At 40.3% G+C, this 27,535-nt stretch overlaps 2 protein-coding genes across 6 annotated transcripts in view; one reads left to right on the top strand and one right to left on the bottom strand.

Annotated features, from left to right (window-relative positions):
• The window catches only part of LOC143020710 (uncharacterized), a 42,310-nt gene that overhangs the window by 7,679 nt on the left and 7,096 nt on the right, over window positions 1-27,535 (top strand). For 4 of the 5 annotated variants that reach the window (XM_076177387.1, XM_076177385.1, XM_076177389.1 and 1 more), the window contains 2 exons: window positions 1,831-2,205; window positions 11,150-11,986. In XM_076177387.1, coding sequence (XP_076033502.1) covers window positions 1,831-2,205; window positions 11,150-11,619 — 845 coding nt within the window. In that variant the 3' untranslated portion in view covers window positions 11,620-11,986. Of the gene's footprint in view, window positions 1-1,830; window positions 2,206-11,149; window positions 11,987-27,535 lie in introns of those variants that run through there. The other variant, XM_076177390.1, reaches the window with a different exon arrangement.
• Window positions 20,035-27,535, bottom strand: part of LOC143020713 (5-hydroxymethyl-dUMP N-hydrolase-like) — a 53,566-nt gene continuing 46,065 nt past the window's right edge. The window contains exons 4-5 of the mRNA XM_076177398.1: window positions 23,822-23,932; window positions 20,035-20,426 (exon numbers count right to left, since the gene is read on the bottom strand). Of these exons, the coding sequence (XP_076033513.1) occupies window positions 20,269-20,426; window positions 23,822-23,932 (269 nt within the window). The 3' untranslated portion in view covers window positions 20,035-20,268. The remainder of the gene's footprint in view (window positions 20,427-23,821; window positions 23,933-27,535) is intronic.

Genomic DNA, 27,535 nt, shown 5'->3' with positions numbered 1-27,535 from the left:
AAATGGTTAAAGAAAATGGAGGTGAGAGATAAACCAGTTGTTGTTTGCTGACAACACTGCACTTGTAGCAGAATCAGAGGAGGGATTAGGGAAGTGAGTGACAGAGTTTGGGAAGGTGTGCAAAAGAAGGAAGTTGAATATGTGGGTAAAAGTAAGGTGATGCAATGTACAAGGGGAGAATATGGCAGAAAACTGGAAGTTAGTATTAAGGAAGACTGGGGGAAGTGGTTAGCTTTAGATAATTTGGTGCAAATGTGGCAGGAAAATGAGGAGTGGAGGTGAAGGTAGAATGTAGATTGAGAGAAGCAAGTAGATTCCTTGGGGATTGAAAAAGTGTAATGAGAAATAGACATTTGGGAATGATTGCTAAGAGATTGTATTTACCTAGTTGTATTTTATGGGAAGAGAGCTATACTTGTAGTGACCAGCTTTTGTATCTTTCAGCATCCAGTTTGATTTTAAATTCTTGTATAGTTTTTGCACTCACTGTTTCTTCATTCAGTTTGTTCCAGATATCTATTACTCTGTGTGGGAAGCTATTCTTTTTGAAATCTCTTCTGTAGCTATCCTTTTAAGTTTCTTTTCATGTCGTCTGGTTTTTCTTCTATACCACTTTAATAAGTCATCTCTATTAAGGACTTCCATCCCTTTCATAGTTCTATATATGATTAACAGGTCTCCTCTTTGTTCCAGGGTTGGTTGTATGAGTTTGTCCAATCTTTGTTCATATGTCAATTTGGAGAGTGTTGGTGCCATCTTTGTCGTTGCTCTTTGAATTCTTTCTAATTTATTTGTGTTCTTTTTAGTACTAGGTGTCAATAGTCTTGCAGCATACTTCAATTTTGGTCTTATCAATGTAACTAACATTTTCTTTACCATTTCTTCATCCATGTAGTCAAAAGCCACTTTCATTGATCTTAATAAATTAAAAGTTTTTCCGACTAATTTGTTTATATGTTTGTCTGGTGCCATGTCATTGGTGATAGTTATTCCTAGGTCCCTTTCCAAGTTGACTTTTTTAATTTCCTTTGTACCAAATTTGTATTGTCTTGATATTTTTTACCTAGTTGTATTTTATGGGAAGGGGAGCTATGCTCATGGTGTCCCGCCTTTGTGGAGAAAGAGTATTGGGATGGTTTGGACACATGGAAAGAATAAGTGAAGAAAGATTAGTAAAAGAGGTGTGGAAGGAGTGAATATGAGGAGGCGACTAAGGATGAGATGTATGGATGGGGTAAAAGGGGTATTGGGAAAGAGGGGAATGTCTGTTGAGGAGGGGAGGAGACAGAAAATAGGAGTGAATGCAGAATGGTTGTGTATGGATAATGCTGGGATGCGTGGAAGGGAGTGGTTGGGGGATGGGGGTGAGGGCGTATGTGTGAATGATATTTTGATGCAGCCCATAGGAATTTCTCCCTATCTTCTCTTTTTCTGCATGAGAGGACGGAGAGGGTGGGCTGCCAATTAAATGAAGTAGCCTTGCTGTGGATGTTCTGCATCTTGCTGCATTGCTTCTGTTCCAGGGGAATGGGCAAGATGCAGGGATGACCTGTCATCCAGGAGTTGCCAAGATAAGAGGGAGGAAGGGGGTGAATAGGAATGAAGTATGTGGGGATGGAATGGGTGGGCATAGATTTTATGGCTTTGTTTTTTTGGCTACCTCCCTTGTAAGGGGGAAAAAGCTGTTGGTATATGTATGTACTATCATTGTAATTATTACTTTTACTATTATCATTATCATAATTATCATTAATATCATTACTATTATCAATATTATATTTTGTTTCTACTACCACAATTATTACTACTGTACAATTTTTTCTTCTTTAGGAAAGTCATGTTTATTCCAGTCCTTCAGTTTCCATGATGGATCCAAACTCCTGATCAGTGTCACCAGTGATAAATACCCAAGAACTTTATATTTCAACACCAACGAACATAACATCACCATAAAAAAGTGCAAGGATCATTCAAGTTTATCATTCATAACATCTTTATGCCTCAAGATGTCGAACAAAGAACCTGAACAAGTTTCCGAGTTCTTCATTCCATTTGAAGAAGGTTCTCTCTATCTAAACATTACGTACGATGAGATATTGACTATCAGGTCAAAATTAAATGAACGCTTCAATACATTTGAGTGCAATGCCACAGAGTTGGAGGTGTTCAATGTCACCTGGAACGATGACTCCATCAACTGTACTGGTAAGTTTTCATTTCAACATTTTTGTATCCAAGTCCAGCTATCATAACCCATGTGAAACAGACACTGTACCCATACTCTTTCCTCATACATTTGAGTGTAACATTTGTTCTTCCTGTTACTAGTGGGGACAACAGCAGATACCTGCAAGTGGTCATGGGAGATTAATGTCAAAGTAACTTTCCTGTTGCCCATTTTCAAAACCAGTCATCTTCATCTCTATCTCAATGATGTCTATACCATTTAATCCAGAGCCACCCTTCCCATTCCAAAAAACAGCTCTTGGCAGGACCAGTTGACTTGTCCTAGCCATAAGTTCTATAGGTGTCCCCTTCAACCCCTTTGTCGAGAATCATCTCTTATGGAGATCACCCTGTGAATGGAATCAATACCAGAGAAGTGTGCCATATTCCCTTATAGCTGGAGTTCACAAATTATGTTGGTAACAAGTCTTGACTGAGCCTCACAGAATAGTTGCTGGTTTGATATACTCACTCAGTTGATATCTTATCATTCTCCAAAAGAAACTTGGTACCAAAAACGTCAAGGCACTTCTTCAAATCAGCACTTGGTGTCAATGTATCACAGCCGAACAGCAAGACAGGACTGTACATGAATTTGAGGCTAGGTATGATAAATTGGATAAATTGGAGAGCAATTGATGGGACCCAACAAACACTGCTCCTAATTAGGTAAATACAAGTGACATGAAGATTCAGATCTTAGTCCTCATGTATAAATACTGATAACATCATAAAATCTAGTTGGGCAAGTCCATAACATTATGGTTTTGAGAGGCATGTATAACAAATTCAATGTTATATTCAACAGATTAGATACCATTAAAAAAAACATGATTCGTAGTCTGAGTCTTGAGACCACAAATCTATGACCAGTATATATATATATATATATATATATATATATATATATATATATATATATATATATATATATATATATATATATATATATATATATATACTACAGTTCTGCTGGATTCTCCATCGAATATAAACACACTTGTGATTGATTTCCTTTGCCATTTCTCTGGCATCAGTGTGGCTCCCATCACTGGAGCAGGATCCAGCAATCCTTAACCTTCTCACTCCAGAGCCACAGGGAACAATACAATACATACCTCATGGGCAAATGTCATCAGCTGGGTGCATATGCCATGGAACATTTTGCTTCTCTCACTGCACTGTGAGCTGTTACTCCAACTCTTAAGGGCAGGGAGTTGGGTGTGCAAGGTCATAGTATTACCCATAGATCGGTCATATATGAGCTCTGAGCTCTCATCCAGGAGGGTAATAACTGCTGATCATGAGTTGAACATGTGATTCATGACCATGGTGAATCACATGCCATTACCAGTCCCCATGGTTTTTCTGAGCAAGCCTCCATATATTAGTTGCATTGTGGTCACCCAAAAACAATAATGTGTTCTGTGGTGGGCACAGGATTGGCATAACATCTCTTCATGTCCAAGCAAAAAAAGAATAGTGGGATCATACAAATTGGGAGAAGAAGAAATAAAAAAGTAGAAAATGAGAAGGACCTGGGAGTCATTATTATGAATAATATGTCCCCTGAGAAACATAAACAAAATTTTTGGAGAAACTTATAATTTAATAAGAACAATCAAAGTGGCATTTACATACCTGGATGAAGAAATGGTGAGGAAAATACTAGTCACTTTGATAAGACCAAGATTGGAATATGCAGCGATGACGTGGTCACCAAGTACAAAAAAATGTATAACAAAACTTGAAAGAATACAAAGAGCAATTACAAAATTGGCACCAACACTCACAGAACTATCATATGAAGAGAGACTAGCAAAACTTGAGGTACAGACATTAGAGCAAAGAAGAGAGGGAGGAGACTTGATAACTATTTATAGAATCATGAAAGGCATAGAAACTATTGATAGAGAAGATCTAATTAAATGGGATAGTACAAATACAAGAGGACACGGAAAGAAAATCGAGAAAGACAGTTATAGAAGAGATCTGAAAAAGAACAGCTTTCCCCACAGAGTAATAGACATTTGGAACAAGTTAGATGAGAAAGTGGTGTGTGCAAAAACAATACATGAATTTAAAAACAGTCTAGATAAAATGAGATATGAAGACGGGACACCACGAGCATAGCTCCCCTTCCTATAAAATACAACTAGGTAAACTAGGTAAATACACAACTCAAAAGGACCAAATACTAATAAGAGGGATAAAACCCTATGCATGCATCAACCTCATCAGCACTATAAGCTCATCAACCAGGGTAACCACTATAATGGCATTAAGGAACTCTGCCTTAGAGCTAAGCAGGAAGAGAATTTTATAGGATGTCTCCTGTAAGATGGAGATGCTTGTTAAATTCCATAATTATAATGGAGCAATTCTATACCCATCTTGGCTATTGGCTGCATATTATTGTGGAGTTAAAAGCTGCTCATTGGCATGCAAATGATACTTTAGGGTTTATATGGGGTACCCCTATGGACCAGAGACATACATCATTTTGTTTGTGGTAGAGGAAATTTCTATTCATAGAGAAATTATGACACTTTATTATACAGTGACTGTCCCCCCATTATGCTGTTCCCGCCCCCTCTTGATACTGTCCTGTACCACTTCTCTGAATATTCATTTTCTTTTTTTGCTGAACCATGTGGTGGGGGAAAAGAATACTCCCACCAAGTTTTCCCATTTCATTCATATAAGGCAACAAAAAAGGGATGGGGATAGGACTAAGCATCCTTCTCCCTATAGCCCCAAAGGGTACATTCCTTAAATAAAAAAAAAAAAAAAAAAAAAGTGGTACAGATGGGAGTAAAAGGTAAGAGATTGGCAGTATGTTTGTGAGAAGAAAGATGGATGTGATGGTAATGAATCTAAGTTGAAATGGAGGGGCAAGTTTGAGTTTGGGAGTGTAGTTGGGAGGGTCTCAAGAGTGAAGAGAGGATGAGGGAAAGAAGGGGTGGCTATACTAGTAAGTGAAGAGATAGGTAAACGTGTGATGGAGTGGGAGTTTCTTCAAGGTTAATGGGGATGAAGGTGAAACTGGGGAAATGTGGGATATTGTAAGTGCATATGGGCCTGGTAGTGAAAAGAGTGTAGAGGAAAGTGAAGCTTTTTGGATTTATTTAAATAAGCGTATTGAGGGTTTAGGGAGAAATGTCAATGTAGCCATATTGGGAAACCTTAAGGCCAGGGTAGGAAATGAGCCAATAGACAGAGTGGTAGGGAAGTGTGGAGTTTCAGGAAAAAATTGTAGTGGAGAGTTGATGGTGATGTGTCTAGAAAGAGAGCTGATAGCAAACACAGTGTTTAGGAAGAGAGTCAAGCATAAGTATGCATGGGAAAGTGTGGTGGATGGAAGGGTGGTAGATAGGGTGTTAATGGAGTGCATAGTAACAACCAGGAGAATAGTAGTAAGAGTTTTGGATGTACATGTTCTAAGGGAAGAGAGTGGGGGGGGGGGTTATCAGATAATGTTTTGGTGGAAGTTAAGTTGAGAGTGGAGGATAGATGGAGAAAGAGGAAAAGGACAGAAGGTAGAGAGATACTTAAAGTAAACTGCTTAAATGAGAAATAAAAGGAGTACAAGAAGCTGAGAGAGGAGTGAGATGGAGTAAAGGATATAGTAGAACTAGGAGCGGATGAATGGGGATAGTTCAAGGAGGGAGTCGCAAGATGTGCAAAGATGGTGTGCGGAATAAGGAGGGGAGGAAATAGAAGGAAAAGTAGTGAGTGGTGGGATGAGGAAGCAAAGAAGGGTGTAGAAGAGAAAAAAATGAGCATTCACAGATTGGTTACAAAATAGGAAAAGAGAATCATATGAAAGGTACAAATTCAAGAGAAGAGAAGTAAAGCATAAGATAAAAGAAGCAAAGAGGAGAGCAGATGTGAAATGGGGTAAGAGTATGACAGAAAATTTTGAAAGTAATAAAAAGATGTTTTGGAAAGAAATTAAGAGAGGAAGATGAGGCAAATCAAGTAGAAAAGAAAATGTAAAAGGTGCAGCTGGAGATATAATAATGGAAGATATGGCAGTAAGAGAAAGATGGGCAGAGTATTTTAGGGAGTTGCTAAATGTGAAGGAGGATAGGGAGGGAAAGGTTGCTGCAGTGGGAAGCACTAAGAATATGAGTGATGAGTGAGGAAAATGGAGGAGAAACAAGGGAAGATGAGGTGAAGGCAGTTGTTAAGATGATGAATGCAGGTAAAACACCTGGGTTGCATGGGTATCATGCAGAATGTCTAAAAAAAAAAGGGAGGTACAGTGATGGTGGACTGACTGGTGAGGTTATTGAGTGTTTAAAAGAGGGTAGAGTGACAGAGGACTGGAGGAGTGCCTGTATAGTTCCACTTTACAAGGAAAAGGGGGATGAGTGTGAGTGTAGTTTCAGAGGGATCAGTTTGATGAGTGTAGTTGGGAAGGCTTATGGGAAGTTTTTGATCATGAGGATAAGGAGAGGAACAGAGAGAGTAATTGGTGAGGAACAGTTTGGGTTCAGAATAGGTAGGGGTTGTGTGGATCAGATTTTTGTGCTAAGACAGATATATGAGAAAGCTTTAGGAAAAGGTAAGGATGTTTTTTGGGCTTTTATGAATTTGGAAAAGGCTTATGACAGGATAGACAGGAAGGCACTGTGGGAGGTATTGCAAATATATGGGATAGGAAGAAAGCTGTTAAGAGCAGTCAAGAGTTTTTACAAGAGTAGTAGAGTCTGTGTTAGAATTAGAAATGGAGAGAGTCAGAGGTTTGACGTAAAAGAGGTACTTTGATAGGGATGTGTTATGTTGCCTTGGGTGTTCAATTTGTACATGGAAGGGGTGGTGAGAGATGTAAATGCAAGGATAATGGGTTGGGGATTGGAGATGGTTAAAGGAAATGGAGAAATGTGGGAGACTAGCCAGCTGTTGTTTGCTGACAACCCTGCACTTATGGCAGGATCAGAGGAGGAATTAAGGAAATTAGTGTCAGAGTTTAGTAGGGTGTGCAAAAGAGTTGAAGATAAATGTGGGTGAATGTTAGGTGATGAGATGTACAAGGGGGGAATATGGAAGGAAAGGGAGGAGTGGAAGTAGAGGTAGAATGTAGATTGAGAGAAGCAAGTAAATGCCTTGGGGGATTAAAAAGTGTAATGAGAAAAAGACATTTGGGAATGGATGTGAAGTGCTGTATGGGGCAGAAACATGGAACATAAGAGAGGGGTAATTTGAATGTATTTACCTAGTTGTATTTCATGGGACTGGAGCTATGCTCGTGTTGACCCGTTTTTGTATCTCTCTACATCTAGTTTGCTTTTGAATTTGTGTATATTTTTGGCATTAACTGTTTCACTGTTCAATTTGTTCCAGACGTCAATTACCCTGTGTGGGAAACTGTTCTTTTTCAGGTCTCTTCTGTAACTGTCTTTAGTTTCTTTCCATGTCCTCTTGTTTCTCTTTTGTCCCATTTTAATAGGCCATCTCTATCAAGAACTTCCATTCCTTTCATAATTCTAAAGATGGTCAACAAATCGCCTCTCTCCCTTCTCTGCTGTAGTGTTATCAGTTGTAATTTCTCCAATCTTTGTTCATATGTCAAATTTGATAGTGTAGGTGCCATCTTGGTCGCCGCTATCTGGATTCTAATTTCTTTATGTTCTTCTTTGTGCATGGTGCCCCCAATGATATAGCATATTCTAGTGTCGGTCTTATCAATGCAACAATTAATTTCTTAACCATCTCTTCATCCATGTAGTCGAAAGCCACTTTCATAGATCTTAACAGATTGTCTCTCCAAATATCTTGTTTACATGTTTGTCAGGAGTCAAGTCACTCGAGATGATTACTCCTAGGTCCCCCTCTGAGTTTACTTTTTTGACTTCTTTATCTCCAATCATATAGTTTTCTGAGACTCTATTTTTGTCTTTTCCAAACTCCATTATGCTACATTTCTTGATGTTGAAATTCATTTCATGTTTCTGACTCCATTCCCATACCCTATGTAAGTCATCTTGTAATGATCTGCAATCTTCTTCTGTTTTCACTCTCTTGAGCAATAGCATCATCAGCAAAGAAGTTCATGTAACAATTCACTCCTTTGTCCATACCATTTATGTATATGGCAAACATTAAGGGAGCCAAAACAGAACCTAGGGGGATGCCACTTTTTACTTTTTCCCATTTCGAGTTTTTATCCCTATGAATCACTCTCATCTTCCTTCCAATTAAAAAGTCCTTCATCCATTCCAACAGCCTGCCTTGAATTCCTCCTATTTTTTCAATTTTATCAATTTTTAATGTGGTACCTTGTCAAAAGCCTTTTGCAAATCTAGGAAGGCACAGTCCACCCAACCATATCTTTCTTGTATTATTTCAATAAGTCTCGAGTAAAAGCATATTAGGTTTGTGGTGCACGATCTTCCACTGCTAAAACCAAATTGTTTGGGATTTATTATATTGTTCTCCACCAAATGTTTGATCCATCTGATTCTAATGATCTTTTTGCATATTTTGGCTACTGTACTTGTGAGGGACACTGGTCTAAAGTTTGTAGGTTCTTCCCTGTTTCCTCCTTTGTGTATTGGCACTATGTTTGCATTTTTCCAATCTTGTGGTACTTTTCCCTCTTTTTATGAGAAATATATTATCTTGTGTATTTTATCTGACAGTTCGTCTATACACTCTTTTAATATCCAATTTGCGATTTCATCTGGTCCGTGTGACTTTCTGACATCTAGGCTTTTTATTTGTTATCTTATTTCCTTCTGTGTTATTGTTATTTCCTTCATAATGGGTGAACTTTCTAACTGATCATTCTCCCAGGGTTGACAGTTCTCGATTGTATATACAGATTTGAAATGTCTGATCATAACATCTGCCATCTCTGTATCACCTGTGTATTCCTGGTCTCTTTCACGTAGTTTTACTATGTCATGCTTGTCCTTTGTTTTGTCATTTACATATCTGTAAAAGAGTTTTGGTTGGTCTAAATATTTGTCTATAATATCCCTTTCATATTCCCTTTTTTCCTTCCTGCGTATGTTTACATATTCGTTTCTAAGTACAGTACTTTGTATGTTTGCCATTAGGATGTTTCTTCTATTTTTCTTCCATTTTTTCCAGGCTTTATCTCTCCTAGCCTCACTACATCTTTAGTTGAACCAACATTTTATATATTTCTCATTTTGCTTCTTTATTGGTACATATTTGTTTACTCCTTCATTATACTTCTCTTTAAACATGTTCCACTTGTCATCCATCTTTGTTTCGTCATTAGTGAACCCATCCCTTTCTTTTCAGTTCCGTTTTTCGCTCATATGTTATATAGACCATGTCCCACAATGGTTGTTAATAGTGGTCCTTTCAGTTTCATCTCCACTAGACCCATGATGTCAGGTTTATCAGTTTTTAAGTAGTCATTCAGTTCATCTAATCCAGAGATCATACCGTCAATGTTTGTATATGCCACTTTTAATTTCGCAGGGGTTACTCGGTTGGAAAGAGTGAGAAACGAGGAGGTGAGGAGGAGAGCAGGGGTGGAAATGGAGTTGGGAGATAGGGTTGATGAAAGAGTATTGGGATGGTTTGGACACAGGGAAAGAATGAGTAAAGAGAGATTAGTAAAAGTGGTGTGGAAGGCAGAGGTGGAAAGAGTGAACATGAAGGAGCAACCAAGGACAAGATGTATGGATGGGGTAAAAGGGGCATTAGGAAAGAGGGGAATGTCAGTTGAGGAAGGCTGGGAGAAGACAGAAGACATGGGTGAGTGGAGAATGGTTGTGTGTGGATGATGATGTGATGCATGGAAGAGAATGGTTGGGGAATTGGGGGGGGGGGGTTGAGGGAATATGTGTGAATAATAAGTTCATGCAGCTCAAAGGGATTTCTCCCCGTTTTCTCTTTTTCTGCATGAGGGGACAGAGAGGGGATGGAGGGTCGCCAATTAAATGAAGAGGCCTTGCTGTGATGTGCTGTGTCTTGCTACACTGCTTCTGACCCAGTGTAGCCAAGATGCAGGGATGACCTGTCATCCAGGAGGAGCCAAAAGTAAGGGAAGGGGATGAATGGGAGTATGTGGGGATGGAATGGATGGGAGTGGATTTTATGCCTTTGTTTTTTGGCTACCTCCCTTGTAAGGGGGAAAAAGCCTTTGTTATATGTATGTAATTCATGGAGTACTTCTGTCTTGCACTGGTGTGAAGGTATCTCTCTTTGTCTCCATAAGAGAAAAGAGGCAAATCAGGAATTTCCCATCTTATCAATCCAGATGATGCATAATGCCGAAGAAGCAGTGAAATATTGTTCCTCTTACATCACAGGTGGGTCCTTACATGATGAGGCAGTTCCAAGTAGTTTCATTTAGATCCCATTCCCTTATCATCCCAAGGCTGTTGCTAAAACATCAATTCTACATCAGAGGTGATCTTGCTTTACCTTAACATCTGGTTGTGGCAGTTCCAATTGACACTGTCATATTGATTAACTCAATTTGGCATGCCTTTATCATCCCAGGGCAGCTGCTGGAAGAGTGCTCCTACATTTCCTTCCCAAGATGATCCTCTTTTACTTCCCCAAAGTTGCTTCTCATTCTCTTTTTCTACACATACTATGATGGGTAATCTCTTTCACACCATTTTCTTGGTTTAGATATTTCTACCAATCAGAATGACACTTCAGCATATATTCTTGATTCAAAATTTCTCCACCTGTTCATGATGATCTACCTGACACAGTTCTCTGTGAAGATATGCAGGAATATACCTTTATTTTAGTGGTTGCCAGGTGATTTTATTGAACTAGGGGATGTCCTGTCACACTCAGTACTAAGCCAATCTTATATGGTTCATTCACTTCCTGCTATTTAAATCATAAAGTATGATGTATTTAGGTGAAGGTTTGAAAACTCTGCTGTAGACAATACTGATATGCATTTTTATCCCTCTAGTACTCAAACCACCACCACCACCACCACCATCAACCCCCATTCCATATGAGGCAGCCACTTCGTGGGAGACTTATGCGGTAGCAGCAGCAGGTGCAGGATGTGTCCTGATCATAACTATCTTCATCATTATTCTTGTGAAAAAGAGGAATGTCCAGAGAAATCCTGATGGTGTTGAAGGCACTGTTACAGAGAATAGCATCTATGGAATGGGACGTGACACTGGCCATGCACAAGAGACTGTGAATGACATCTATGGGCTGGGGTGTGACACCAGTCATGCACAGGAGACTGTGAATGACATCTATGGACTGGGGCGTGACACCAGTCATGCACAGGAGACCGTGAATGACATCTATGGGCTGGGGCATGACACTGGCCATGCACAAGAGACTGTGAATGACATCTATGGGCTGGGTCGTGCACAGAAGACTGTGAATATCTATGGCTATGCCCGACATCAAGAAACATGAAAATACTGATCACAAGTGGCCAGCAGATTTTCCTCCCACAGTAAGTTGTGTGAACTGGATCTTGGGTTGCTAATAATGCTCCACTCAATTACTTCTCTCTATCCCTCCCCTTCATCTGTTTTCTTAGGATCACTTCAAAACAGTCCCAACAGCATTGGCTGCATGTTAATATGATATTAATACTGCACAGTAACATGCAGTTGGTACCTCAGTAAAGGGCACTGACTGATTTCTCTAAAGTTTTCTTTATTTTGATAAGCCTTTTCATTATGTTACTTCACATTATCTTCCAACTTTATTTTCTCATCCTTAAGTTTATTTGAATCACTGTTCAACTCAAATTATTCTGAATAAAATTTTCATCTATTCCCTTGGTTAATTACCTTTTTCTTGGTCACTTTAATTTCATTCTTAGTATTTACCATGTCTTCCACTACCCTGTTATATCATTTATGGCTGCCACTCTCATTTTCGGTTGAGAAAAGAGCTTGTAAATCAGAAGCTTAAGACATTAAGTCAGTTCCACATCTTTGATATATGGGGAGACAGCATGGGCAGGGAGTTGGGTGTGTGTGTGTGTGTGCAAGGTCATATCATTACCCATAGATCGGTCATACAAGCTCTGAGCTCTCTTCCGGGAGGGAAATAGCTGTCATTCACGAGTCCAACACGTGATCCAAAGACCAAGGTGAATTGTATCTATATTTTCTACAATTATTTCTTTTGTTGTCCTGGCATGAAGAAAGCACCAATTCATCAGTCACATATAGTTTGTTTGCTTGTACCTCAGGAAACTGAAGCCCTTTTCTTCTATGTCAGAATGACAAAGAAGATGAGCAGATGCTTTAACAATCATCTTGCATCAGTATCCATAAAACCCATTTAAGACAGGAACACCAGACAATCCTTTCTGAAGAAACATTTGTACATACATATACCAAAGGCTTTTTTTCCCCTTACACGGGGGGTAGCCAAAAAGAAAAAGGCATAGAAACCACTCCCACCCATTCCACTCCCCTCCCTCCCTCTCATCTTGGCACCTCCTGGATGACGGGTCATCCCTGCATCCGGTCCACTGCCCTGGGTCAGAAGCAGTGTCACAAGACACAGCACGTCCAAAGCAAGGGCGCTTCATTAATTTGGCAACCCCCCTCTCCGTCCCCTCATGCAGAAAAGGAGAAGACAGGGAGAAATCCCTTTGGGTTGCGTCAAATTATTTCTCATACATACTTCCTCAAACTCCTCTTATGTTCCATGTTTCTGCCCCGTACAGTACTGTCGGTACAATCACTCCTACATATAACCTCCTCTTAGCATCTATTCCCAGATGTCTATTTCTCATTACACTTTTTAATCCACCAAGGCATTTACTTGCTTCTCTCAATCTACATTCTACCTCCACCCCAACTCCTCCCTTTCCTGCCACATTTGCATCCAGGTATTTAAAACTATCCACTTCCTCCAGTCTCTCTCCCTTAATGCTCACTTCCAGCCTGCTGTCACTCTCTCCCCTTGTACATCTCATCACCTTACTTTTGCCCACATTTATCTTCAGCTTCCTTCTTTCACACACCTTCTCAAACTGTCACTAACTTCCTCAATCCCTCCTCTGATCCTGCTACAAGCGCAGTGTCGTCAGCAAACAACAACTGGCTTATTTCCCACTTTTCTCCATTTTCTTTAACCATCTCCAATCCCTGACCCACCACCCTTGCATTCACCTCTCGCACCACCCCATCTATGTATAGATTGAACAGCCAGGGCAACATAACATTTGTAGAAAATATAAATATTATCTGATGAAGGAAGAAGCTGTTTTAGTGGATTGGCTCATATGCATAAGGTAGTAGAATGTGTCAAGAGGACTGAAGGAAGTATAGACTATACAAAAGAAATGGCAACAAATATGAATACAATAGCTTTACAGGCATCAGTCTGTTAAAAGTAGTTGGAAAGGCATATGGGAAAGAGTTAACAAGTTAATTGAGAGGATTTAGAGGGGAAAAGTAACTGGAGAAGAGCAGTGTGGGTTTAAGGAAAAATAATTTATAGATAAAAATTTCATAGTAAGAAAGATATGCAAGAAGTTTTTGGCAAAAGGTAAGGATGTTTATTGGCCTTTTATAAATTTGGAGAATGTATATGGCAAGGTTCACTGGAAACCATTGTGTGATGTGGTGCTGATGTATGGGATAGGGGCAAGTCTGTTGCGAGTTCTCAAATGTTTTTATTCAAATAGTAGAGCCTGTGTTAGAATTAGAAATGTAGAGAGTAAGTGGTTTGAGGTACATACATACATACATATACCAAGGCTTTTTCCCCCTTACAAGGGAGGTAGCCAAAAAGGAAAAGGCATAAAATCATTCCCACCCATTCCATCCCTGAATACACTCCACACCCCTCCACCCTCCCTCTCATCTTAGCATCTCCTGGATGACGGTCATCCCTGCACCTTGTCCATTGCCCTGGGTCAGAAGCAGTGTCGCAAGACACAGCACATCCACAGCAAGGCCGCTTCATTAAATCGGCGACCCCCCTCTCCATCCCACCATACATAAAGGAAAAGACAGGGCTGTTCAATATGTACATAGATAAGGTTGTGTGGGAGGTAAATGTGAGGTTAATGGGCAAAGGATTGGAGATGTTAAAGAAAATGGAGAAAAGTGGGAGGTGAGCCAGTTGTTGTTTGCTGATGACTCTGCTTGTGGCAGGATCTGAAGGGGGATTAAGGAAGTTAGTGACAGTTTGGGAGGGTGTGTGAGAGAAAGTTAAAGGTAAATGTGGATAAAAGTAAGGTGATGAGATGTACATGGGGAGAGGATGGCAGCAATTAGGAAGTATTAAAAGAGAGGCTGCAGGAAGTGGATAGCTTTCGGTATTTGGGGTTGCATGTGGCAGGAAAGGGAGAAGTCAAAGTGGAAGTACATTGTAGATTGAGAGGAGCAAGTATGTGACTTGGGGGATTAAAAAGTGTAATGAGGAATAGACATTTGGGAATGAATGCTAAGACAAGATTGTATTTAGGGGTGATTGTGTGGGGGAAGAGATGTGGAACATGAGGAAAAGAAAAAGAGACTGTGTTTGAGATTAAATGTCTGAGAAGTATAGCAGGGGATAAAGTACTCGTATTACTGCCGTTCCAAGGAATCCCTTGAGTGCCAACAGCACTGTATGGGGCAGAAACATGGAACATAAGAGAAGAGAGGAGTTTGAATGTGTTTGAGATGAGGTGTCTGAGAAGTATGATGGGGTTTACTAGGATAGATAAGAGTGAGAAATGAGGAGGTGAGGAGGAGAACAGGGGTGGAAAAGGAGCTGGGAGATAGGGTTGATGAAAGAATATTAGGATGGTTTGGACACATGGAAAGAATGAGTGAAGAAAGACTAGTAAAAGAGGTATGGAAGACAGATGTGGAGGGAGTGAACATGAGGGGACATCCTAGGATGAGGTGGATGGATGGGGTGAAGGGGGCTTTGGGGAAGAGGGGAACGTCTGTTGAGGAAGGACGGGAGAGGACAGAAGACAGGGGTGAATGGAGAATGGTTGTATATTGATGAAGTTGTGATGCATGAGGTGGAATGGGTGGGGGGATGGGGGGTGTGGTAGTATGTGTGAGCAAAATTTGACACAGCCCGAGGGGATTTCTCCCCGTCTTCTCCTTTTATGCATGGGGGAATGGAGAGGGGTCGCTGATTTTATGAAGCGGCCTTGCTGTGGATGTGCTGTATCTTGCGACACTGCTTCTGACCCAGGGTAGTGGACAAAGTGCAGGGATGACCCGTCATCCAGGAAGTGCTAAGATAAGAGGGAGGGTGGAGGGGAGGGGAGTGTATTCAGGGATGGAATGGGTGGGAATGATTTTATGCCCTTTTTCTTTTTGGCTACCTCCCTTGTAAGGGGGAAAAAGCCTTGGTATATGTATGTACAAGGTTAGATAGAGTGAGAAACAAGGAGGTAAGGAGGAGTGTGTGGGTGGAAAAGGAGATGGGAGATAGGGTTGGTAAAAGAGTACCGAGATGGTTTGGACACATTGTGTTAGAGGACCTCTTAAAGTCCTGAAAGAGTGTCTTTTGGAGACAAAGTGTGCTCCAGGAGTAATAAAATCAGTGGAGGGAATGAGGAGTAGGTTAACCTCATGTTGGCAGAGGGCTAGAGAAACCTTACAGAGTGCTCAAGAGCAAATGAAACAAAACTATGACCAGAATGCGAGAGTGCAAGAGTTTAAACATGGGGAAAAGGTACTCATATCACTACCCTTCCAAGGTAACCCCTTGAGGGCTAAGTTCAGTGGACCATATGTGGTGACGAAATGAGTGGGGGAACTTCACTACATTGCTGCCACTCCTGATAGGAGACGGAAGCAACAATTGTGTGACCTGAATATGCTGAAAGCATACCAGGAGAGGGACAAAAGTGATGTGGGTGAGTCTGGTGGTAGTGTGTGTACGGTCTCTATCGTGCCTGAGGAAGACGAGGACTCAATCTCTCCCACCTTCGAGATGACGTGGAAGGCAAATGCAGATGTGTGGTCCTAGTTGGTGGACAAGCTGGGCCATCTCTCAGCTGAGCAGCAGGAGGACCTATTGGAGTTGCTGAGCCGATACCAGGAGATCTTTCGGGATGTCCCTGGAAGGACCAATCTGACGCTGCATGACATGGATGTGGGAGATGTGAAGCCCATCAAGCAAGCCCCATATCATGTGAATCCACAATGAGCAGCTATCATTCAGAAAGAAATTGACTATATGTTGGATCACAACTTTATTCAACCAGTATAAAGTGAGAGGAGTTCTCTATTGATATTAGTGCCAAAGTCTGACGGTACTCAGGGGTTTTGTATCGATTTCTGATGTGTGAATGCCATTACCAAGAAAGACTCGTATCCCTTACCTAGAATCGAAGAGTGCATTGATAAAGTAGATGGGTCACTTTTCATAAGTGAACTAGATCTGCTACATGGATATTGGCAGGTGCCTCTGACCACTCGAGTCCAGTCCATATTGTGTTTCACAGCTCTTGGGAGAACATATCAGTGCAATGTAATGCCTTTTGGAATGACCAATGCCCCTGCCACCTTCCAAAGGTTGTTGTTGTCGTTCCCTAGATTGTCTGTTCGAGCAGTCCCATCTCCCCAAGGAATGCCACAGCCGAAACTGGGTTTTCCCACAAATCCTTTATAGAGTGTATGTTGTGTTGTTTGCATGCATGATTGTGTATAATGCAGTCTTCCATTATGTGTTGTATGGTATGGGGTGAAGTGTTACATCCTGGGCAGCTGTTCACAATGCGGTCATCTAGCCTCTTCTGGAAGCTTAGAAGTGCTGCATGGTGGCCGCACCGCAGTCTGGCCAGGTGGACTCTGTCCTTTCATGGGAGAGAGGATTCAGAAGGGTGGATATCAGGGGGTCTGGCATGCAGCAGTGTGTTGTCTTTCAGTGTGTTAATGGGGCAGTGAGTGATATGATTATGAATATGTTCCCGGAGGCTGGTATTTGGTGGTTGTGGAGGAAGAGAAGAGAGTATCTGTGTGTGATACAGGTCTTTGGGTGTTGTTTTAATGTTTCTTGGTGTGTGTGGGTGTTCTGCTATGTAGTGTAGCGGGTGTGATGTGTTTGTGGTGGCTGCAGCAAGTGTTTGTGTGCCTCTCATGTCGAGGTGGTCCTTGACTTTGAGGACTTTTGTTTCATGGTGTAAATGGTCTATAGGTGTTGTATTTGTGCAGCCTGTAATTGTTTTAAGGGCTTTGTTTTGCATGATTTGAAGGGTGTTGTGGTGTGTCTCACTGAGATTAGGAGCCCATGCAGAACTCGCATAATTCATCACTGAGCGTATGCATTGTTTGTATATTGTTGTATTAGTTTCTTTGTTTTGTCCAAATGTTGTTCCAGTGATTGACTTAAGTGCGTTAAGTCTAGGTGTGCATTTGTTTTTTTATGTTTGTGATGTGTTGTTTGAAAGACATGGATGTATCATATGTTACACCAAGAATTTTCAGTGTGTTTGTGTGTGGTATTAGAGTGTTGTTGATGTAGAGATGAGGTATGTATTTGTGTTCTTTTGTCCAGTTGGTGAGAAGTGTTGCTGTAGATTTGGTTGGAGCTATTTTGAGTCTGTTTGTGATGAACCATGTGTATCAAGGTATGGCTGGATTATTTCTGCAGCTTTGTCTGTGTTACGATGTGTGCATGTGATTGTTATGTCGTCTGCGTAGGAAGAGAATTGTATTTCTGAGGTGTCTGGTGTGGGTAAGTCATGCATGTATAGATTAAAGAGCATGGGGGATAGAACAGAGCCCTGTGGTACTCCATTCTTAATGTTTCTGATGTGCGATGATTGGCCATCATATGACACATAAGCATTCCTACCTGCCAGATAATTGGCCAGCCATCTTTTGGTGTTATATATTTTATTTGTTAGGTTGTGGCGGGGGATAGCATCAAAAGCTTTACTAATGTCTAATGTTATAAGAAGTGTTCTGTGGTGGGGCCTATCTGAATTGATGAATAATCTTACAGAGAACATTCCTGATTGTGTAACCTATCTTGATGATGTTGTCATCTATAGTGATACTTGGTAAGAATATTTATGTCATCTAACTTAACTCTTTGACAAGTTAATGTCTGGCAATTTGGTGCTTAATTTGACCAAGTGTGATTTTAAGACTAAGATTCATTATCTTGGTTATGTCATAGGGTAAGGAGAGTTTGCTCCGTCCCATGCTAAAGTAGAAGCCATTCTCAACCACACCAAAGAGTAAAAGAGAATTTCATAGCTTTATAGGAACCATAGCTTATTACAGGATGTTCATTTATAATTTCTCTTCTTTAATGGCCCCATTAACTGATTTGTTGAAGAAAAGAACAAAGTTCCAGTGGACTGAGGCTTGTAATTCCGCTTTTGTTCAAACTAAGAGTCTTTTGTGTACTGCTCCTGTGTTGCAAGCCCCAGATTTCTCAGAGCCATTTTCTCTGTATTGTGACGCAAGTAACATTGGAGTTGGATCAGTTTTGTTACAAACTAAAAATGCTGTAGAGCACCCTGTGAGTTACTTTAGTAAGAAATTAAACATGGCTCAGTTAAAGTACAGCACCATTGAAAAGGAATTATTGTCTATTATCTTAGCACTTAAGTATTTTGCTGTGTATATTCCTGTTGGTGCCCAGGTAACGGTTTTCACAGACCACCATCCCTTGAAGTACCTTAACAAGTTTAAAGATAAGAACCTCCGCTTAACCAGGTGGAGTTTGTTTTTGAAGGAGTATCATTTAGATGTTCGTCATGTACGAGGGAGAGACAATGTGATAGCCGATTGCCTATCTAGATTGTAAGTGTATTCTCCCTCAAGTGAAAAAAATTCTCTACAAGAATTTTTTTCCCTTTTGAAGAGGGAAGTGTTATATATACTAGTACCTTATATATGTAATCTCCAATGAAAATAATTATTTTGGGTGAAAAGACGTCAGTTATTCTATGTACGAGAATTTAGCGTCACATTTTCGACGTTACACACAAGGAGATTGAAAATGTTTTGGGTTGACACCTTAATATTCTATTGAATCATGTTTAGCTTGGTAAGATGCATTATTATTTTGTGTATTATTCTATAATCATGTCAAACCTAATGAGTTATGTTTTTCTATGGATACAATACAAATTTATATATTATTTCAAGGTAGTGTGTAATACATTCTTGTTGTATTTGGTACCAATAGCATCACCAAGCTTACATGCAAATAAGATTAATCTGTCTTGGCCAATCAGGTTCAAACTCCATAGACGCTGGTACCATTCTCAACATCAAATTTGGTGATCTGAGTTAAGGTCACCCAGGGATGAAAAATATTCAGCATCACTGCACTACAAGTCAGCATTCCAATTCTGGTGGGCAAGGAGTTGTGTGTCTGTGTGTGTGTGATTCACCAAGGTCTTGGACGTGTTGGACTAATAATTGTCAGCCATTACCTTCATGGATGAAACCACAGAGCTAATATATAACTGATCTATGGGTTATGCTGTGACCTTACACACACACAAGTGTTGGAATAACAGTGTATGTGTGCAAAATCACAGCGTTACCCATAGATTAAGCCATACATGAGCTCTGAGCTCTCATCTGGAAGGGTAATTGCTGTCGATCAAAAGTCCAACACATGATTCAAGACAATGGTAAATATCACACACCACCACCATTCTCACACACACCCCATGAGTTTAAGGCTTGGTATGATAAACTGAAGCATAGCAAATGGGACCCAACGAGTGCTGCTCTTTTCACATATACTATTGTACATACATATACATATACCAAGGCTTTTTTCCCCCTTACAAGGGAGGTAGCTATTGTACAATTAGGTAATTACACATTACTGGTTTCCAGGCTGAAACTCAAGGCAACAGAAATCCAAACCCACCAATAAATAATTATAACATACAAATTTATTTCACATGGACATATACACATCACTTTCACATGAATTCATTTTACTGTGATTTTCAGTCATACATGTTTTGTTCTGAAAAGCCTTAACATTAGATTTATTGTAAAAAACTAATCCTGCTACTCTTATATTCATCACAATAAATGATTCAGAGTTCTAGCAGGGGTTTCTGTGTCTTTATCTCTTGAACTGGGTGAAGTAACAGAAACATTACATCGGATAATAATCACTCCAATCTAGACGGGAAACAGTTGGAGGACTTATGTTCTTAAAGAAAGTTTCAAGTACTGCTGCAATGTTCTCTTCTTTGTAATTTTCTACATAAAAGTTGTTTCCATCCTTTGCTCCAGCAATCATGGCCGACAGCTCTAGAATTGAGAGAAATAAAAAAAAAAAAATAAAAAAAAAAAGTGTTATGTATATATCTATATACACATACATATATCAAAGGCTTTTTTCCCCCTTACAAGGGAGGTAGCCAAAAAACAAAGGCATAAAAACCATTCCCACCCATTCCATCCCTAACATACTCCCCTCCCCTCCACCCTCTTATCTTGGCACCTCCAGGATGACAGGTCATCCTGCACCTCGCCCACTGCCCTGGGTCAGAAGCAGTGTCGCAAGACACAGCACATCCACAGCAAGGCCGTTTCATTAAATCGGCAACTCCGCCTCTGTCCCCTCATACAGAAAAGGAGAGGACAGGGAGAAATCCTTTTGGGCTATATACATACATATATGTGTGTGGTGATTGGTTTGACGACGGCATCATCACCACTAGACAGTGATACTAGTGATACTAGTTTTCGTCATCGCGTCGCGCGCTGGGTACCTAGTGATACTAGTTTTCGTCATCGCGTCGCGCGCTGGGTACCTTATCAGCCCATAACACTTTCTGTCTCGTGAGGTCGTCCTTTCTGTAATGGATTCGTGACCTCTGACCTCTGACCCCCGTATAAACTGAGCGAGCCTTGTTTACGGAAGGCGGGAACTTAGAAGAGGCGTATGTTTCTCACGTGTCCCCATTGGCCATTTCTCCCATACAGAGAGATTTTTAGCAAATCAAAATTAGTTGTAGGAGGAGCTTATATCATGAAGAGCTTTCTTCCTAGCCAACTTCTAAGTCAAGTTCAGTCTGCTCGGACACTCAAAAGTATTCAGTTAAAGTTGTCAGAGCTCTAACCTATTATATATCAATCTAGCCTAAAGCTAAGTACAAGTGATTCGTTCAACGATCAGAGGTTACAGTTGGAACTGCAACCAGGATTCATACAAGGTCGGTGTCTATTAATTAAGTCCAGCCTCCCACATCCGCACACCCGTACATAGCACAATCATTATTTTGACTCTGAAGTAATAATATATCAATAATAAAAGTCACATATTTGAGAAATATTAGTCTTATTCACCACCAAATGTGAAGTGAAAACTATATGTATAAAGTTTGTTCGTGTTCCTTGTGATTTAAACTATCTTGGCCAGCTACCACCTACCCATCTATATATTCATATTTAGTCGTAAACAAGGAGCGCGACATGTGTGTATATATATATAATGTGTGTATATATATATATATATATATATATATATATATATATATATATATATATATATATACACACATACATACAAATATCAAAGGCTTTTTTCCCCCTTACATGGGAGGTACCCAAAAGACAAAGGCATATAAACCACTACCACCCATTCCATACCTAACATACTCCACTCCCATCCATCCTCTTTCCTCCCTCTTATCTTGGCATCTCCTGGATGACAGGTCATCCCTGTATCTTGCTCACTGCCCTGGGTCAGAATCAGTGTCACAAGACAAAGCAAATCCACAGAATTGTTGCATCATTAAATCGGTGACCCCGTCTCTGTACCCTCATGCAGAAAAGAAGAAGATTGGAAAAAATCCCCTAGGGCTGCATCAATTTATTTCTCACACATACTCCCCCATCCCCCACCCACTCCCCCTCATGCACCACAGCATCAATCATACACAACCATTCTCCATTCACCCCTATCTTCCATCCTCTCCCATCCTTCCTCAACAGACTTTCCCCTCTTTCCCAATGCCCCTTTCACCCCATTCATCCATCTCATCCTAGGTTGACCCCTCAAGTTCACTCCTTCCACACCTCTTTTACTAGTCTTTCTTCACTCACTCTTTCCATGTGTCCAAACCATCCCAATACACTTTCATTAACCCTATCTCCCAACTCCCTTTCCACCCCTGTTCTCCTCCTCACCTCCTCATTTCTCACTCTAGTAATCCCCTATCATACTTCTCAGGCACCTCATCTCAAACACATTCAAACTCCTCCTATGTTCCATGTTTCTGCCACATAGAGTGCTGTTGGTACAATCTCTCCTTCATACAATCTTCTCTTAGCATTCATTACCAAGTGTTTATTTCTCATTACACTTTTTAATCCCCAAAGGCATTTACTCACTTCTCGCAATCTACATTCTACCTCCACTCCTCCATTTCCCGCCACATTTGCACCCAAGTATCTAAAACTATCCATTTCCTCCAGTCTCCCTTAACACTCACTTCCAGTCTGCTGCCACTTTCTCCCCTTGAACATCTCATTACCTTACTTTTAACCAAACTTATCTTCAACTTCCTTCTTTCGCACATCTTCCCAAATTCTGTCACTAACTTCCTCAATCCCTCCTCTGATCCTGCTACAAGCATAGTGTCATCAGCAAACAACAACTGGTTTATCTCCCACTTTTCTCCATTATATGCTACATGGTATGTGAAAATGTCAGAAAATGCAAGAGAAGCTATACTTTATCAATCCGGAGCTACTATCATAAACGTCGGTCAGCTTTATGTAATAGGCACAACTTTTGACATATTGGAGCCTTGAAGGAAAAGTACATTTTACATAACTGTGACCCTGATTTTGACCTTTTAGATTTAAGATAATTGATAGGGTTTATCCCTGGAATCATCTCTACAGTATAAGGCACCATAGTGTGGTTATGATCAAAGCAACTTAACCCATTCAACTGCGATGACAAGATGTCTTGTCATTTGGTCAAATAAAACAAAAAATCATAAAACACCAAAATGTTTGATCAAACACCAGAAAAATATGACGTCAGTCCTCGCTTCGCTGCGAGCGAAGCGAGGATTGACGTCATATTTTTCTGGTGTTTGATCAAACATTTTGGTGTTTTATGATTTTTTGTTTTATTTGACCAAATGACAAGACATCTTGTCATCGGAGTTGAATGGGTTAAGAGGCTGAAATGTGTGCGGCAACATTACAGACAAATGTCTAATGGAACAGAGTAACAACTGTATTTTCAACAACTAGTAAATAAACAACTCCAGCATCATACTATACACTGCCGTCTTCACCTACTTATTCCTATAAAAAAAAATAAATAAATAAAAAAAATAAATAAATAATAATGAAAAAAAAAAAAAAAAAATCTATATTATCAAAGGTTTTCCCCCCTTATATGGGAAGTAGCCAAGTTAAAAGGCACATAATCCTTCTGAATTAATAATTACATAAATATACACATGTTTCCTGTTCAACACTAGGAACACACACACAAAACCATAACATTTAGGGACCTCTGTGAACCCTAAAAATACAATTAATTTTCTTCATTTGTACAGTGTCTTAACCCTGACACTAAATGGTAATCAGAAGCAAAACCCACTTCCTGACTCCAATCTTGTACTTGTATCTCCCTATAAAACTTTTCACACACAACAAGTGATGTAAAAATATCTTACTTTTGTCTGGTTGTGGACGATACATACAAAGGATCTTCTTTTTCATTTCCACTCCTCGACCAAGTTCATATCCGACACCAAGGGAGGGTTGAGTCACTTCTGCTACTATGACTGAAAATATTGTTTATGTTAACTTATCTATGACTACAAATATGGTAATTCTTTTACCTTCACTTGTCACAGAAAACATTTCTTGTTTTGGTTCTCTCTTCTATAGTAACAGTTGTCCATGAAGCTATATTTACTACAAAAAACATTCTACATGCATTCTAATGTGTAGCATACATCATGATTTACTACAAGCCATTCTACAAAATCAACCTTAATACATGCCTCTCTCTCTCTCTCTCTTATTTCCCATCTATGTTCTATGTGGGGGAGGGGGGGGGTTATGGAGTAGTTATGTGTGATTGATATTTTGATGCAGCACTAAAGGACTTCTCCCCATCTTCAATGTTTCTGCATGAGGGGACAGAGAGGGGGGTCACCAATTAAACGAAGTGGCCTTCCTATGGATGTGCTGTATCTTGCTGCTTCTGACCCAGGGCAATGGGCGAGATGCAGGGATGACCTATCATCCAGAAGGAACAAGGATGAGAAGGAGGGAGGTGAGGTGGATGGGAATGAAATGGGTGGGAATTGAATTATGCTTTTTGACTTTGGCTTTTTCCCTGGTTAAGGGGGGAAAAGTCCTTAGTATACGTAAGTACAATATGTTCTATCTGAATATTTTTTTTTTAATTCTGTATATAGTAAAGGAAGCTGTATAATACAATGTGTATCACTTTTTAGGATTAAGACAATTATCTAAATAAATTCTCTGACACATGGCAGCACTTTTCATCCCATGTTGTAATCGTTGTTGTGATCCTAAAATATGATACTCATTGTACATACATATACCAAAGTCTTTTTCCCCTTACAAGGAGGGAGGGTGGAGGGGTGTGGAGTGTATTCAGGGATGGAATGGGTGGGAATGATTTTATACCTTTTCCTTTTTGGCTACCTCCCTTGTAAGGGGGAAAAAGCCTTGGTATATGTATGTAAAAAAAAAAAAAAAGGCATAAAAACCAATTCCCACCCATTCCATCTCTAATACACTCCACTCCCCTCCACCCTCTCTCTCATCTTGGCACCTCCAGGATGATGGGTCATACCTGCATCTCACCCACTGCCCTGGGTCAGAAGCAGTGTCACAAGACACAGCACACCCACAATAAGGGCGCTTCATTAAATCAGCGACCCACCCTCTCCGTCCCTTTATGCAGAAAAGGAGAAGACGGGGAGAAATCCCTTCGGGCTGCGTCAAATTTTTCTCACACATACTACCTCAACCCCCATTCCACCTCGTGCACCACAACCTCATCCATATACAACCCTTCTCCATTTACCCCTAATTCCATCCTCTCCCTTCCTTCCTCCACAGACATTCCCCTCTTCCCCAAAGCCCCTTTTACACTCATTGTACTAGTTTCCTTTACTATATACAGAATATAATAAAAACAATTTCATAGAGTACACAGATGAGAAGTAAGAGAGAGAGAAAGACATATGCTAAGGTTGAATGGACTCCTTGAAGCATACAGACTATACAGTAAATTAAGTAATATATACAAATATATTTCTTCAGCTTCGTTTGTTTGTTGGTGTGCATCCACAAAAGTGTAATATCATGCTATCAAGCTATCTTTGCTGCACCTAAACAAGGGTTTAATCAGTTCAAAATATACAAGAAATTACCCACCCTAACCTCAATTTAAGCAGTCTGACAAAACTGTGTGGGTAAATGATGGCTTTCACAAATTTTACTTGGTAACACCCTCTATAAAGACCATAGGTCAAACAATAATAACTGTTGCCTCAAGTTTCAATGACTGGAAAGCTACGGCCTCACAGCGACTGGCATTAATCCTTAGGCCACATTTACACTGAGAGAGACTGGGCCGATTCTCGCCAAATGCTGTGAATTTGAATATCTAGAGGAAGACTTTGCTTGAATCTTTCTTAAATTACCAAAGAACACTTCAACAATGTGTCTAACACTCATAAATGTTGACCTCCTTTCAATTCACCATTCAGTGTCTCAATATAATATGACACAATGGGTAATTCGACATCTGAACACTGGAAGAACAATAGATTGTAACCGAAGTAGTTTCAACTAAAAAAAATTCATAACAGTTCAGGAGAATTGGCCCAAACTCAACCAGTGTAAACACAACCTTAGGCCTTCCTATAGATCTCTCTGGAAAGAAATTTTGGACTGTTGTCTGCGATGTATTTGTATGAGACAGTTTCTATGTCACTAGCTTATATTGGGAAGAAAAAAGTAGCCACTGCATATCAAATATCCTTATGAGAAAAGGTAGTAGAAATATCACTGAAACTGACTGAAAAACATCTTGGGCCCAGCCCAGAGCCTGAATGTCAGCCCACCTTTGGAGAAAAACACGTGTTGATAATGTCTGAAGGTGGGCAGCTTATATTATTGTATTATACGGGAAGGGGAGCTATGCTCATAGTGACCCGTCTTTGTATCTTGCAACATCTAGTTTGTTCTTAAATTCTTGTATGGTGTTTGCACACACTATTGTTGAATTCAATTTGTTCCAGACATCCACCACTGTGTGGCACACTTTTTTTTTTCAGATTTCTTCTATAACTATCCTTTTTGAGTTTCTTTTCATGTCCCCTTGTTTTTCTTTTATCTCACTTTAATAAGTCTTCTCTGTCAAGGACTTCCATGCCTTTCATGATTCTATAGTGTGTCATGTAATGTTGGCTGGCTTCCTTCCTTATAAGGGGAAAAAAGCCTTTGGTATATGTATGTATGTCATGTAATATTTATGTATGATGTCTTGTATGCCATGACATACTTCATATGGATTATGGTCAAAATTCTATGTTTTAGATATACGTAAATATACCAACAGCTTTTTCCCCCTGACAAGGGAGGTAGCCAAATACAAAGGCATAAAATCCACTCCCACCCATTCCATCCCCACGTACTCCACTCCCATTCAACCCCCTCCCTCGCTCCCTCTTATCTTGGCTCCTCCTGGGTGACGAGTCATCCCTGCATCTCACACACCGCCTTGGGTCAGAGGCAATGTAGCAAGACACAGCACATCCACTAAAAGGCCGCTTCATTTAATTGGCAGCCCCCCCCCCCCCCATCTCCATTCCTTCATGCAGAAAAAGAGAAGACAGGGAGAAATTTCATTGGGATGCATCAAAATATCATTCACACATACTCCCTCACCCCTCCCATCCCCTACCCACACCCTTCCATGCATCACAGCATCATACATACATAACCTTTCTATACTCACCCCTATCTTCTCCTGTCCTTCCTCAACAGACATTCCCCTCTTTCTCTATGGTCCTTTTATCCCATCCCTACACATCTTTGGTTGCCGCCTCATGTTCACTCCTTCCACACCTCTTTTACTAATCATCACTCATTCTCTCCATGTGTCCAAACCATCCCAATACTCTTTCATCAACCCTATCTCCCAATTCCCTTTCCATCTCCACTCTGCTCACCTCCTCGTTTCTCACTCTATCCAACTTAGTAACCCGTACCATACTTCTCAGGCACCTCGTCTCAAACTCCTCTTCTCTTCCTCTCTTATGTTCCATGTTTCTGGCCCATACAGTGCTGTTGGTACAATCACTCCTTCATACAATCTCCCCTTTGCATCAACAAATCAC

The sequence above is a fragment of the Oratosquilla oratoria genome, chromosome 40 (genome assembly GCF_046742065.1).
Source record: "Oratosquilla oratoria isolate Oo_2021 chromosome 40, ASM4674206v1, whole genome shotgun sequence".
Taxonomy (NCBI): Eukaryota; Metazoa; Arthropoda; class Malacostraca; order Stomatopoda; family Squillidae; genus Oratosquilla; species Oratosquilla oratoria.
Note: the sequence above shows the minus strand (reverse complement) of the source record. Positions and strands in the feature narration are given on the sequence as shown.